This window comes from Cibotium barometz, chromosome 14 (genome assembly GCF_041138505.1).
Source record: "Cibotium barometz isolate CiBa-2024 chromosome 14, ASM4113850v1, whole genome shotgun sequence".
Classification (NCBI taxonomy): Eukaryota; Viridiplantae; Streptophyta; class Polypodiopsida; order Cyatheales; family Cibotiaceae; genus Cibotium; species Cibotium barometz.
The window spans coordinates 44,445,181-44,460,907 of record NC_141059.1 but is presented as its reverse complement, the minus strand read 5'-3'; the positions used below and the strand labels follow the sequence as shown (position 1 = coordinate 44,460,907).

The 15,727-nt window shown below is 37.4% G+C and overlaps 1 protein-coding gene across 1 annotated transcript; it reads right to left on the bottom strand.

The window, feature by feature from the left end:
- Nucleotides 1-12,372: 12,372 nt before the first annotated feature.
- On the bottom strand, nucleotides 12,373-14,175 carry LOC147632066 (uncharacterized). Its single transcript, XM_086807995.1, has 5 exons — nucleotides 14,083-14,175; nucleotides 13,945-14,010; nucleotides 13,754-13,834; nucleotides 13,594-13,647; nucleotides 12,373-12,486 (listed from the first exon to the last, which is right to left on the bottom strand). Exons 1-5 carry the CDS (start codon nucleotides 14,098-14,100, stop codon nucleotides 12,373-12,375), a joined length of 333 nt encoding a protein of 110 aa, XP_086664121.1. The 5' UTR covers nucleotides 14,101-14,175.
- Nucleotides 14,176-15,727: the final 1,552 nt, after the last annotated feature.

The window sequence follows — 15,727 nt, the reverse complement described above, 5'->3', positions numbered from 1 at the left end:
CTTCTTCTCTCAACACCTACTGTTGTACAACCCCAATCTTCTCAACCTTTGTACGCATGGTTTAGCCTTTGGCTTTAATTGGATTTCATGTTACACTGCAAATACCTATGTATAAGAGGAGACGAATAAATTTCTGATGTACTACTCTCTGGAATCAATTCCTTTTCTTTACCCATGTCATATCTGACCTGTCTTCTCATTGGCTAGTCCAAACCTAAAATTAGAATTCCTTCCCTCATGGTAATGAGCCATGGCCTTCCAAGGATCAATGGATATGCCTCAAGCCTTGCTGGCATTACATGAAATAGGGCACTATATGTAGAAACAAAAGATGAAAACGCGAAAGTAGCTCCAAAAAAAAGTAGATTTTGCAAAACCAGAGGGCTCAAGGAGAACAAAAATGAACAAAACCATGCAAGAGGAAGCCTCATAAGAGATTTAATGGGCCCAGAATCTAGAGCAAGAAGAAGAGATATGTGACTGGGTGAAAAAGAAAGAGGAGAACGAGAAGGACAATGCCGCAAAAGTGAGCCCAGAGAAATTACAAGAGGTAAATCTAGGAGATGGAAAAAAAAGAAAAGACTATGAAGATTAGTCTGGAGTTGGAAGAAGGATTCATGCAAGAGTTAGTGTCCCTAAATAAAAGAATACCAAGATGTCTTCGCTTGGTTGTATGAGGACATGAAGGGCATTGACCCTAAATTCTTCCAGCATAGCATCAACTTGAGAGAAGAAGCCATGCTTATTATCAAACAACAGAGGTCTAGAATGAACCCAAACTATGCAAAGCAAGTCAAAGAAGAAATTGACAGACCGCTAAGGGTGAGTTTCATTGTGCCAGTAGAGAAAGATGCTTGGATATCCCCAATTGTAGTAGTTCCCAAAAAGAACATGAAAATCCGAATCTATGCAAGCTGAATGTCGCAACTAACTCGGATCCCTTTCTGCTCCTGTCACAAACTCCTTGTTTGATGAGGTAGCTAGAAAGGGAATGTACTTATTTTTGGATGGATTCAGTGGGGGTACAACTAGGTAAAAATGGCATGAGAAGACAGGGAGAAGACTTCCTTCATCACTAAATGGGGTGTCTTTGTGGTGACTGTCATGATGTTTGGCTTGAAAAATGTGCCTACTACCTTCAAGAGAATAGTGCAGGATATTTTCTATGATTACTGACAGATTTCATGAAGGCTTTTGTGGATGATTTCAGTGCGTGGTGATAAGGCAAAGCATATATCATTTGAGGCTGTGCCTACAAAGATGTAGAGATACAAGGCTGAAGCTAAATCCGACCAAATGTGCATTTGTAGTAAAATCAGGAACACTGTTAGGACACATTGTGTCAGCCCAAGGATTGGCCATAGATCCAGCTAAAGTAGAGGCCATATCCAAAATGTTTTCTCCTCAGGACATTAAGCAACTTGAAAGGTTTCTTGGTAAGGTAAAGTGGCATGCTAGATTTTTAAAATATCTAGCACATGTGGCCTACCCATTGTATGACCTTACCAAGAAAGATGTAAAGTATGAATAGAATCCGGAGTGCCAAAAGGCAGTCCAATGGCTGAAGAGCATGGTGTCTGCATCAGTAAATTGTTGAAAATACAAGTGAATAGGGTGTATGCGGGAACAAGCCCTTGGTTAGAGGCTATAAAAGAGAATGAGTAAATGTGAAAGAACCTGTGAAAAGGTGAGAAGAATCTACTGGGAGAGAATAAAGGGTAGCATGAAAAGATTTAGGAAGTGTGGAGATATTTTGGGAGATATTCTGGGAAAAGTGAAGAGGTGGAGAGAATCAGGGAAAAGTGGTGGAGTGAATCATGGAGAAATCAGTGGGATTTGATGCTTGATGTAGACTCTATAAATTGAGGCATTGCCCTAATGAGAATTTGCTGGTTTTTGAGTATCCATGCCTACATTAATCTATTTGTTAATTATCCACTAATTACGTCTTAATTATTTGCTAGTCACTTTGTTAATGATGTTGATTCTAGTGTTTGATCCACCATAGCTCATCACAATGCTCAAATTTCAACATGGTATCAGAGCCATGCCTAGAATCCATCAGATTTATGAGCCCATTATCTAATTAATCAAGATTAATAGATAATTAGAAAATAATCCAAATTTTAGTTATTTTTCACTTCACCCCTTCACCCCCAGCCAGTGGAGGATCTCATTCACCTTGCACACTCACAATTAGGGCAAACCCTTCTAGCATATGGTAGCCACTTCAATGGTCTTCAAGCTCAAAACGGCGCAGCAAACTGCCAGAGTGAAGGAGGGAGAAATCCTCTTTTTTCCTGGCGCCTCTTTTTTTGAGTGAAATTGACATTACAGCTTGCACAGATCAAAGGTCTCTAATTCCTCTTAGCCCAAGGTGTTTTCAAGCATGCTCTACAAGCTGGTGAAGACAAAATTCAGTTTTATCAAGTCTACAGTGAGATCCAAGCTCTTCAACAAATCTGCAGAGCAGGTGACTTTGGTAAAACAGAGATTAAGCTTTCAATATTTGGTCAAATCTTGTGTTTCTTGGCTTAATCCTCTACTAGACTCATTGCTATTGATGCCTTTGAAAGAATTTGAGCTCATTTGAAGTCTAAGGCACCAGATCTGGACTCCTCGCATACTCTGTTTTTTGCACAAAAAAAGAGCATTAATTTGCTAATCAGTGATTAATCAGTACTAATCACTGTATTTTGGTACAATTGAGGGTTCAAATTAACCATTAGGTATCTGATACAGATCCCTATAACTTCATATTGCAATTCAGAGTTGGTTTGATACTCCAACCATTCCATACAAATTGGTTACCCTTGATTTAATGTAATTTCTGGTGATTTTATGCTGATAAATTTGTTGTAATCATCTATTAAACACCAGATTGAGTTGTAGAAGGGTAGACACTGCCCTTGCATCTTGAAATTGAATCAAGAGGTAAGACCCCCTTCACATCACCATCATGAGTTCAGCACATAAAATAGCCAAATTTACTGGGGAGCAGTTTTATACATGGCAGACAAAAACCATGTATTTGCTCATGAGGAAAAATCTGTGGGGATTAGTTGAAGGGAGAGATGAATGCCCAGAGAGAGGGAAAAATGAGTGGAAGAGCAGGAATGAAAAAGCATTGGGACTTATTGCACTCAGTTTAAATGATGAAATCATTAATCACATCACTCACAGGGATACAATGGGCAAAAGATGCATGGGATGAACTCAATAAATTATTTGGTACACAAGCAAAAAATTCAAAGATAAATCTGTTAATGCAATTCTACAAATTGGACATGAAGGAAAGTGAACCTTTAATCACACACTTGAACAAATATAAAAGCATTAAGCAACAGCTGGCAGCTATTGGCAAAAAGGTAGAAGATGATGAGGCACTAGCAGTGCTTCTGAAGAGTGTGGACAAAGGTGATTATGAAAACATTGTAGCAACACTAAAGAATGTACCTGAATTGAAGCTACATGAGATAGAAGTAGCTCTACTAGAGCAAGAGAGCAGAGGCAAAGAGAAGAAATGGCTCGACTCAACAGCAGGAGAAGAAAAAGCATTCTTCACCCGAGGAGGATTCTCTTGAGGACGAGGACGAGGACGAGGAAGAGGCAGAGTAGGAGGAAGGACCTTCACTTGCCACAAATGTGGAAAGCCAGGACACATGGCGAGAGACTGCTATAGCAAACCCAGTGGAGAAGGAACGACATTGGCAAACTTCATGGAGGCTCCAAAGGAAGTGGAGTCGGATCATCTTTTCTGAGAGAGAGAGAGAGAGACCCCACAACCCAATGTAACCTGCCCCAACAAAGTAAAACCACCTCTGATGTAGGCCACTTGGTAGATCTATGTGTGAGCACTTTAGTCAAGGTCGCGGGCACTTATAGTAGCCTTGGACACATAGAGAGAGAGAGTGTCAAGGACTATGGAGTTTAGGGACTTGAGGCACTGGTCGCGGGCTATCAAGTAAGAGGGAAACTTGGTATAGGGTCCAGGTGTGCTAGAGAGTATTCACTTGAGGGGAGGAGTAGACACTGGTCGCGGACTATCAAGTAAGGGGAGAGGCAAACTTGGTATAGGGTCTAGGTGTACTAGGATTATTCACTTGAGGGGAGGTGTTGAAAATACAAGTGAATAGGGTGTGTGCAGGAACAAGCCCTTGGTTAGAGGCTATAAAAGAGAATGAGTAAATGTGAAAGAACCTGTGAAAAGGTGAGAAGAATCTACTGGGAGAGAATAAAGGGTAGCATGAGAAGATTTAGGAAGTGTGGAGATATTCTGGGAAGTGTGGAGATATTCTGGGAGATATTCTAGGAAAAGTGAAGAGGTGGAGAGAATCAGGGAAAAGAGGTGGAGTGAATCATGGAGAAATCAGTGGGATTTGATGCTTGATGTAAACTCTATAAATTGAGGCATTGCCCTAATGAGAATTTGCTAGTTTTTGAGTATCCATGCCTACATTAATCTACTTGTTAACTATCCACTAATTACATCTTAATTATTTGCTAATCACTTTGTTAATGATATTGATTCTAGTGTTTGATCCACCATAGCTCATCACAATGCTCAAATTTCAACATAAATGTCCAACTCGGACTGGAATATTCCATGTATATGTAGATGTGTCAGCAATGGGCAGTGCACTGATGCAGGAAAAGCAAGAAGGGTATATGTAGCCCATCCATTATGCTAGCAAAGCCCTCACAAGGGCAGAAAGGAACTACAACACAAGAAAGCATGAAGCTCTCTCAATGATCCATGTTGTAAACAAGTTTCTGGCACTACCTCTTGGGAAACAAATTTATTTTCCATGTGTACCACCAAGCCCTCATTTATTTGGTAAACAAATCCTTTTTGGTGGGAAAGATGGCAAGATGGATGCTCCTACTATAAGAGTTTGAGTTCACCACTAGCAAAATGTAGTGGTAGACTTTTTGTCCAAACTAGATTTCAAAAAACTTGCTCTAGATGGAGTAGATGATTAACTCCCAAATACCAACTTATTTACAGTAGCAGTGTTTGAATGGAAGAAAACTGGTGTTATGATATGATGCAGTTTCTGGAAGATGGGACTTTCCTGTAAGGGTACACTACTGATAGGAGGAAAAGGATTGCCTTAAGGAGTAGAAACTTCACCATAATTGCTGGGCAACTCTACAAAAGAGGCATAGACTAGATCAAGCGTAGGTGTGTCCCGAATCATGAGCAGCATGTAGTAATAAGAGAAGTACACTATGGCATTACTAGAGGACACATGGGCAGAGAAATCACAGCCCGAAAAGTTTTGTAAAGCAAGCCTGTGTTGGCCAACTATCATAAGGGAAGCTAAAACTAAAGCAAAGCAATGTGATGTTTGTCAACGAATGGGTTAAACCGAACATTCTGATAGATTTTCCATCTCACCCATACTGCCGCTATCTCCATTCATGAAGTGGGGATTGGATTTTGTTGGACCAATCAAGCCACCCACAAAAGGCATAAAGTGTGAATACATTATTGTGCACAACTGACTATTTCACCAAGTGGCCGAAAGCTAAAGCTATAAGAGAAATTTCCAGAAGAGGTAGTGAACTTTCTCTTAAAGGATGTTATTTCTAGGCATGGATTGCCGATGGAAATAGTCAGTGACCAGGGAACACATTTCATGAGCAACGTAATGAAAGGGTTGATGGAGAAGTACCTGATCAATCACGAGAAGTCCTCACCTTATTACCCACAGTGCAATGGCCAAGCGAAATCCACCAATAAGATTCTAGCCAAAATTCAAAAGAAAATTATAAATGCCAACAAAAATGATTGGGATTAGAAGCTAGATGCCGCCCTATGGGCATTCAACACATCCTACAAAGTTTCAACTGGGCAAACAACATTCAAGCTAGTTTATGGGATGGAGGTAGTAATGCCCATGGAATTGGTGGTGCTCAGTCTGAGAGTGGCCATCCAAGAGAAGTTGCTAATGGAAGAATCCCGGGAGCATAGAATACAGGAGCTCCTAGCCTTAGAGGAAGAAAGGTAAATTAGCTCTCTGGAGGCAGAGATAGTGTAGCGAGGAAGAAAGGCTTGGACTGACAAGCATCTCAAGCATTGAATTTTCAAGAAAGGAGACCTTGTGTTGGTTTACAATTCCAAGCTAGGATCGCACCCCAAAAAAGTTCAAAAGTAGGTGGATAGGACCATTCATATAGTGAAAAACCCAATTAACCAGAATGCCTTTACTTTATAAAACTTGGATGGTACAACTTTTCCAAAAATAGTGAATGGCTTTAGGATGAGAAAATACTTAGAAGAAGGACAAGAGGAGGACCAGGAGCCGGTCTGGAGAATCCGAAGTGGCATGATCTCACTAGCGGAGATTGATGAGGAAAATCCCAGAAGCAACATAGCCACAGAAGAATTTTGCAAGGGCGGTCAGCCTGCAAAGCTCATATTTTTGCAACCAATCAAAGCTAGGTCAACAAAGAAGCATGTGACCAAGTGTGCGCCATCCTGATCCACATCAGCAACACAAATGGCCACGATGCCAACATGAGCAACTGTATGAAGGACAACTACCACAATGTTAATAAAACTCCACTTGCAATGGTAAGACGGGGAGGCAATGAACAAGCTTTAATGCCATTAAGCCAAGATGGTGGGCATGCTATGAATTAAGGGTTACATCACATCAAAAATTGGGAAGGTGAAAATGACAATGCCCCAAAAAAGGAAGGGAAAAGGAGAAAACATTTCAAAAAGGAGCACAAGGATTCGAAACGCGCACATTCATAATCTACCCTCTTGCTCACAGCCTTCTCACCTATATGCAACACTCTCTCAGAAGATAGATCCATGCCGAAGATCAACAAGACCCTAAGGCCAAACAAAAGGCCTAAGAGAAGCCTCTGCATGCCCATGACGATCCCTAACATGAAGAAGAAAGAACATCAAGAGTGGGAGAGAAAATGTGGCTTTGAAAGGCTATTGGATTGCGTGGGAGCTAGAAGAAGAGAAAAAGAAAAAATAGGAAGAAGAAAAGAAAAGGAAGAGAATAGGAAGAAGAAAAGAAAAGGAAGGAAGAAGAAGAGAAAAAGAAAAAATAGCTAGAAGAAGAGAAAATGAAAAAATAGGAAAAGAAGAAAAGAAAAGGAAGGAGGAAGAAGAGAAAAAGAGGAAGAAGGAAGAAGAAAAGAAAAGGAAGGAGGAAGAAGAGAAAAAGAGGAGAGAAGGAGAACATCAGAAAAAGAGTGAAGAAGAAGCTCAGAAGGGGAAGCATCCCGTGTGAGTAAGTGCTCATGCATCTTTCTTGCCATCATAATTATGGAAAGTCAATGCCTTTTGGCTAGTCCATGAATCTTTCGAGACCTCTGAGCACGTAAAGTATCTTTGGCAATGTGCCTAACATGATCACTTTCCTCTTCATCAGAGTTGGAAGAGTCATGCTTACGCTTATAGAACGCTTCACATGTCGCTCTAGCTTGCGTCAAAGTTCACATTCACTTGCAATTTTCTCTTGAAGTGCAAAAATTTGCTCTTTCATGGTGGGTTGTGTAGCTAGATTGGCCATTGCAAATAAATAAATAAATAAAGTGCACTCTGGATATTATCCAAGCAAGAGGAGAAAAGAGTAAAGAAGATTATTGCATCCTTTCGTACACCAATGGGACACAAGATGGACAAGACACACGATGTCCAAGGAAGCACATCTTTGAACTCTTGGTTTGACACCATTGTTTGATGGAGAAAAAATGTCAAATTTACAAGCTTGCCTGGCTTTACTCAATATGTAATTTCTCTATGGTTGGTTAGATGCGAGTGTCTCAAAATTATTCAAGTAATCTCTATTTCCTCTTTCCAATTCCTTTTTCTCTTTTTTAATCTCATTCTCTTCAAAAATAAACTAGATAACATCACATCGTTTGATCATAATTTACAAGGTTAGTAAAATATATAATACTACCTAAGAGAAAATCTATGCTCGAATCACAAGGAAATGATGCAAAGAAGATTCTAAGTTCCATTGGTATATGGACTACAATTGTATACATGCATGTCTGAATGATTATGTCCTCTTCCATGGGGATCTTAGTAAAATCTCCACATGTAGTACTCAATGGTATAGACAAGATTTACAAGGTGGAATGTTTAAGTGTGATTCCATAGCAAAGCTAATGACTTGGCATCCTAAAAACCAATCCACGGATGGCATCTTATGTATTCCTGTTGATTGCACTGTATGGAGAGACATTGTGGAGACATCATTTGTGGGAACATTTAATTAGGAAATTTTAATTAGATCCCATGTATATATTCAAAACGTTGGGAGCATCATTTGGGAACTTTTAAGTAAGGGTGCTCGAGATGGCTTGAAGGAAGTTGACAAGATAGAAGCTTTGTGGGAACAAGTAGATGAATCAGGCAAAGTACTCCTACCCTAGAAACCTCAATTTTATCAGAGAGAGAGAGAGAGAGAGAGAGAGAGAGAGAGAGAGAGAGACAGAGAGAGAGAGAGAAAGAGGAAAAAAGAGTTAAAAAAATTATAACATCCTGTCATACACCAATGGGATAATATGGACAAGACATGGTGTCTAAGGAAGCACATCTTCAAACTCATGGTTTCCCACTATCTTCCCAGGAAACCATTGATAGGTTTTTTTGTGCCTAAAGAACATGCCCAAAATGATATGTCCACCCCACCCCAAGAAAACAAAATAAATCATTAATGTATGGTTAGAAACCTTAGGGGAAATAATTGATGTGTGGCCACTTTACAAAAAAATTAAAATTAGTCGTTGCCGCCTTAGCCCAACAGAAGAAAGTGCTCTTGTCTGTAGTAGAGAGGGGAGATTGCAAAAGAAGGGCAATTATTGCGGGAAGTTGTGGAGAGAATATTGGAATTAGAAGTTTGTAGAAGAGAAGATCAGGTTGTGTGCAAGCTATGTGTGAGATGGATGTCAAGAATTGCGTAGAGAAGAGAAATCGAGAAGAAGGTCGAAAGAGCACAGAGAAGAAAAAGGGAAGGAGGAGTCAAAAAGAGCAGAATGGAGACTACATAGCTCAGTTAATTGGATGACTATTTTCCAAGCCAAAATTTCTTGAAAAAAGATAAAATTAAGTGTTCTTGTAATCATTTGATTGTTTGAAAGTGTTGCTTTATGATGGAATGTGATCAAGCAGGGTAAACATCGACCTATGACATGGAAGGAGTTTCAAAAACTTTTAAAGAAGCACTTTACGCATAGGTCAAGAAAGAGAAGAATGTACAAGCTTACATCGATAATTTTTGGGACATTCTATTATAGGTTCAAGTGATCGAAAAAGTTAAAGAAAGAGAGAAACAAAGAAAAGTCATTGCCAGTCTCAAGCCTACTATTAGGGCTGATGTTAATATGTTTCATTCTCATAGTCTTAGTTCGGCTATGGATCTTGCTCTGAATTACTATTAGGGCTGATGTCAATATGTTTCATTCTCATAGTCTTAGTTTGTCTATGGATCTTGCTCTACATTTTGAACACAAAACCTCTATTTCTAGAGATTCTATAATGTAAACTAAAGATTAATAAATCTATGAGTTTCCCTAATGCAAATGTCTAAATAGTTAGTGCTTATTAATATGTACATGCAACTTAACACAAAAAATTATGGGTTCGAGGAAGAACTACTTGCTAAATCCGAATCTACAAATAAAATAAGGAATCACAAGATTAAACAACCAAATTTAATGGTTTTAAAGATTTTTTTACTATGGACGGAATGTAAAAAAGCTTAAAACTTAGCTACCTAATCAATGAAAAAGTATTGATTTTCACGCTCGAAGAAGATGTATAAGCACCAAAAAACTCTCTTCTCATGCATATAATGATCTTATCTCTACTCTAATATGCACTCTAATAAATTCTTTCTAACAATGAAGATGCATCAAATATGTCTATTAGGAATGCATTTAGTAAAGTTTTAGATAGTGGCCATATAGAGACTAGTGAAGGAGTACTTCAAACTCAATGGTGATACTATAATTTTTAGCCATGATTTGTATTTGTGGACTTTTTCTTTATAATAGAAAAAATTAAGAGTAATCGTATGATCAATGAAAAAAATTAAGAGCAATCGTATGATCAATCGTATTATTAGAATTGTGTAAGTATGCATTTTTGCATTTTTTGTCATACCTCAAAATTAAGGTCGCTGGTTAGATTGTTGTGTTCTTAAATCTTTTACAAAGTCATACTAGTGGTTTTTTACCTTCGCTTGTTGAGCCTCATAGTAAGACAAAAATCTTAGGCTCGAGGTGTACATATCTAATGTCACACCGTACCAATTGTAGAGTCACATATGCTCGCAATGAGTAAAAATTTAAAAACTAAAATAAAACAAGAAACAAAAAAAAAACCACAAACACACGTACATGCACACAAAGTGCACACACCTGCACTTGCACACTCATACCCATACACACAAGACACATAAAACACATATACATATACACAACGCGCACACACCCACATGTGCACATTTACAAAACACAAACATATGCACTTGCACACTTCCATGTACACACCTGCACACATGCACATCATAAAACAAAAACATCTACACGTTCACATAAAGAGCACACACCCATCATAAAACACCCACGTTCACAATTTTTTTTGGAAAAACCCTCTACTTTGGTAGTTAAGGGTTCCTCGAATATGCTTTAAAAATACATATTTTTAAAGAAAACCTTTTGAGGATACCAAATGGTTATCTGTAACATGTAATATTACCACCATTCACTCCATAAAAGAGTTCCAAGACAAGACTCCTAGTTTATGTGTGTGTGTGTGTGTATATATATATATATATACCAAGTTTCAAACCCTAGACCTTGGAGGTGCATTTGCCTCTGCCCATTAATGTTGTCATGGAGTCCAAGGTGGTCACATTACATATATGTAACATATGATGCTTAAACTTGGAGCTTCGATTAAAAGACTTGCATCCCATATACATGCGAGAAGAGATTAAACAAATAATGATTTAATTTAATTGACTTGTGGATGTATAGGGAAAAAAAACCGTTTTGCAAATTTGAACATGGATACTTATGATACAAGGGCACTTTAATACATGTATGCTTGCATTATGGAATTTATAGAGTGACCTCCTCAGGTCTGTTGTAGCTTCCCACCTTACTTTAGGCTACAACACCAAACCGTTATAGTAGCAGAGCTTAAGATTCTCAAGCAGGGCATGGGGAAGTGGAGAAGGGTCTTAGATAAATTTGTGTAGAGCAAGTGTAAGGAGTTTAAGGTTTTAAACTCCTTACACTTGCTCTACACAAATTTATCTAAGACCCTTCTCCACTTCCCCATGCCTTTCACAATAAGACTATAGCAACAGAGAATCAACCAAAGATGCAAGTCTCCCAAGTCATGGCCTAAATAAATGGGCTTATGTTTACTAAAGCTTCCCACATATGACTTAGTGTTCTAGGGGGATACTAAACACGACCAATGTTTTTTTAAAAAACCTTTAATCCTATACACCACCAATGAGTTAAAAAAAACTTCAATATGCTACATTCAAAATATGTCTAAGTAATGTTGGATGAAAAACCTCTGTCCTATGTCTTTTTTAGTATGTATTTTCCATTGCTCAATTTGAAAAGACTTCATAATTTTTTTTTCTTGCACTGAAAATATTGGTGAAGATTCTGAGAAATTTAGTTTTAAAGCCCATGCATCTGTAGATTTTTTGGAGATCCAAGGTAAAGATCTCTCGCTCTTGATCATATATGTCTATGCAGCATATAGCAACTATCTCAGGGGAGAGGCTTGCATGGTTTCTTGTCTTTGTGTGTAGCATAAGGCTAGGCGAGGCCACATAGTTGAGGGCCTCCTTGCTTAAGAAGATCGCCCACGGAATACTCTTTGTATTGCAAGATCTCTCTCTCTCTCTCTCTCTCTCTCTCTCTCTCTCTCTCTCTCTCTCTCTCTCTCTCTCTTTGCAGGAGGACACCATCGCAGTCTCTCTGTCTATCTTGCTCTCTTTCATTTGCAAATACAACATGAATAGGACATCACATGCTATACACGCAAAGGAGACATTGGAGAGGTGAAGGAGGTATGGGGATCGTCCAACACGATTAATTTTCATATAATATAAATTTATTATGAATAGTAGAATAACCTTCATTCACTCGTAGACGAATTGAGAAGAGGTTCGCGGGAATAACCATTCATTTGTCTATCATACGATTCAAAATCCTATTAAGGTTACTCCCAGCTATTTAATCGAATTTATTTTTCCACACACTATAGGCCCCTATTTTGACTCATTGGGAGAAATGTTCTTTTCTCACACTAGTGTTCTAGAAGGATCAAAGACCTTTAAGTCAATATCCTACACTTCAAATTCAAGAACATGAAAAGGGGCACACCTCGTGATTCTCTATACTTTTGGTCATACTACTTAAAACTGATCGCACTTGCAGAGCTCCGTGTGCTGAAGACGACAGCATCACCTTCTCCTGCATGCAATTATGGGCAACGCAATTGCGGAGACATGTCCATCCCCTATCCATTCGCACAAGGCACTTTTGTTCATTCTCTATATAGTAAAAAAAAACCGTTCACTATATAATTTCCTAGATATAAATGAGCGTATCTAGAAAAAGTGCAAACTAGAGAAAATGAAACACTTTTCTAGATAGCTAACTAGGAAATACAATGCATGGATTTTTCTATATAGGAAATTTTATCTATATAGTAAAAATTTCCTATATAACAAATTTTCCTACAAAGGAAAAAATCTCCTATGTAGGAAGATTTTCTCTATATAGAAAATTTTGCTTACATAGGAAAATTTTTCCTATATATGTAAATTTATCTATGTAGAGAAATCCATGCATTGTATTTTCTAGGTAGCCTATCTAGAAAACTATTACATTTTCCCTAGTTTGCACTTTTCCTAGATATCCTTATTTGTATCTAGGAAATTATATAGTGAATCCATCGTATCTCTATATAGAGAATGCTTAGTAGCTTATCCTCTAGATAGTTCTATGAATCGTGCTAATATACTACTTACAACATAATAGATTAAGTAGTTTTATAAAGCATTATAAAATAAAAAATCTCTTCATTTATCAAAGATTAAGCAAAAAAGTCTTGCATATTTAAAAAGAGGGCCAAAAGTAGTCAACGTACATCATGTTCAAAATAAATAGTACTTCAAGATTATCTAAATGTCATGGGATTATGTTGCATCTTCTAAACTAATAGATGTGGATTGTGCATTGAATTTGACTTTCTTATTGGCAATAAGCCAATGCACAATGTCACGAATCATAATGTCACTCCCAGGCCTTTTTGTATCCTTTGAGTAGTTTTTGAAACTAATATTCTCCTTCTTTAGATTGACATATGTACTCTTGAGAGAAAAGTACATGTCTTGGATTGTATGCACTCTCATGTACTTTAATAAGATTGTCTCCATATCCTCCTGGAATGTGGCTCACCTACATTCATGATAATAAAATATATAAAATTTTAAAGCATATTCAATTTACCTAAATAAAAAGATTCAAAATAATAAACTTATCAATGATAAATTTCTCTAATATAATATCACTTACTTGTAAAGGTTCACATGATGCCTCTACATTTGATTTTCCAATGTGTTCTAAATCCTATTTGAAATAACAAAATTAAACCCATCATGTTAAAAATAGAAAAATCAAATCCATTACGTTAAAAATAGAAGAATCATAACATTATACATCTATCTAACAATACCTTTAAAATGGTTGTTGGTATAATATTTTCACCCTTTTGGTGACTTCTTTCTTCCAAGTGAGTTTTCATCTTCTCACTTACCTTTGGAACAATCCAAAAACTAGCATTAATAATCACAAAAGTAAAAAGAGAAAGAGAAAAAAATAGGAGTATAAAGAAATAGTAGAAAACTTTTGTAGGTTTTGCATTACCTTTCTCTTTCTTTGACTTTTTCTTGAAACCTCATTCGTATACTTAGCCAAATTCAACATTGGATCCTACAAGTACAATAAAATATTAGAAGAAATATTGATAACTTATCACATATACAAAGAAAAACTCAACCAAACCTTGTCTTCACTTGTCATATATACTCTCGCTTCTTGATTTCTTATGGCTCTCACTCTTTTTGATGTGTCATGATGTAGTCGCTCAGTAAAGGAATAATTATTCTCCTCCATAGTTATACTATAAGAATCCTGGTTTATAAGATGTTATCAAAATCACATAGAATTCAAAAAATAGTAGTCTTAAAATCAAATCTTTATGTGGACTAAGAGAATACACCTCATCGGATATATAATCTTGCAACCCTTGAAACCTCTTTGTTCCGAATATAAAGTTATCCATCTATATAGAAGAGCATACGTTTAATTATGGTTTAGGATTAGTTTTGGGTTCTTGTAAGCTTACACATAGGATTAATTTAATATCTATGCATAAAACCTATAATAAGCTTGCAATCTCTATGCATAGCCTTCTTGCAAGCGTTATGCATAAGCTCTATTCATAGAGCTTGTGAGCTTGTGAAATCTCTATGCATAAGCTCTATGCATAGGCTTTATGCATAGAGTTTGCAAGCTTATAAAATCTCTATGCATAGGTTTCTTACAAGCTTATAAAATCTCTATGCATAGGTTTCTTGAAAGCTTGCATGGACATTGTACATAGAGCTTGCGTAGCCTTCTTGTTGAAAGCTTTTTGAATGTTTTTACTCTCTTATACATATAACATATACGTCTTATGCTCTGTTTTTCTATGCATAAGGTATTCTCTTTATTCATAGAGTTTATATATGTTATCAAGGTAAGATCTATTATCCATGTAAAACAAGATCATGTTTATTACACCATTGGGTGATGGAATTAAGGGTTAGCATAGTGCATAAGGCTTATAGCATAGAGCTTATGCATAGAGCTTATGCATAAGTCTTGCATAGAGCGTATGCATAAGACTTATGCATAGAGCGTATGCATAAGACTTATGCATATGGCTTATGCATAGAGCTTATGCATATGGCTTATGCATAGAGCGTACGCATAAGACTTATGCATAGAGCTTATGCATAAGACTTATGCATATGGCTTATGCATAGAGCTTATGCATAAGGCTTATGCATAGAGCGTGTGCATATGGCTTATGCATAGAGCGTGTGCATAAGACTTATGCATATGGCTTATGCATATGGCTTATGCATAGAGCGTATGCATAATACTTATGCATAGAGCGTATGCATATGGCTTATGCATAGAGCTTATGCATATGGCTTATGCATAAGACTTATGCATAGAGCGTGTGCATAAGACTTATGCATATGGCTTATGCATAAGACTTATGCATAAGGCTTATGCATAGAGCTTATGCATAAGTCTTGCAGCCTTATTATGCATAAGACTTATGCATAGAGCTTATGCATAAGGCTTATGCATAGAGCGTATGCATATGGCTTATGCATACAGCGTGTGCATAAGACTTATGCATATGGCTTATGCATAGAGCTTATGCATATGGCTTATGCATAGAGCGTACGCATAAGACTTATGCATAGAGCTTATGCATAAGACTTATGCATATGGCTTATGCATAGAGCTTATGCATAAGGCTTATGCGTAGAGCGTGTGCATATGGCTTATGCATAAGACTTATGCATATGGCTTATGCATAATACTTATGCATAGAGCGTATGCATATGGCTTATGCATAGAGCGTATGCAT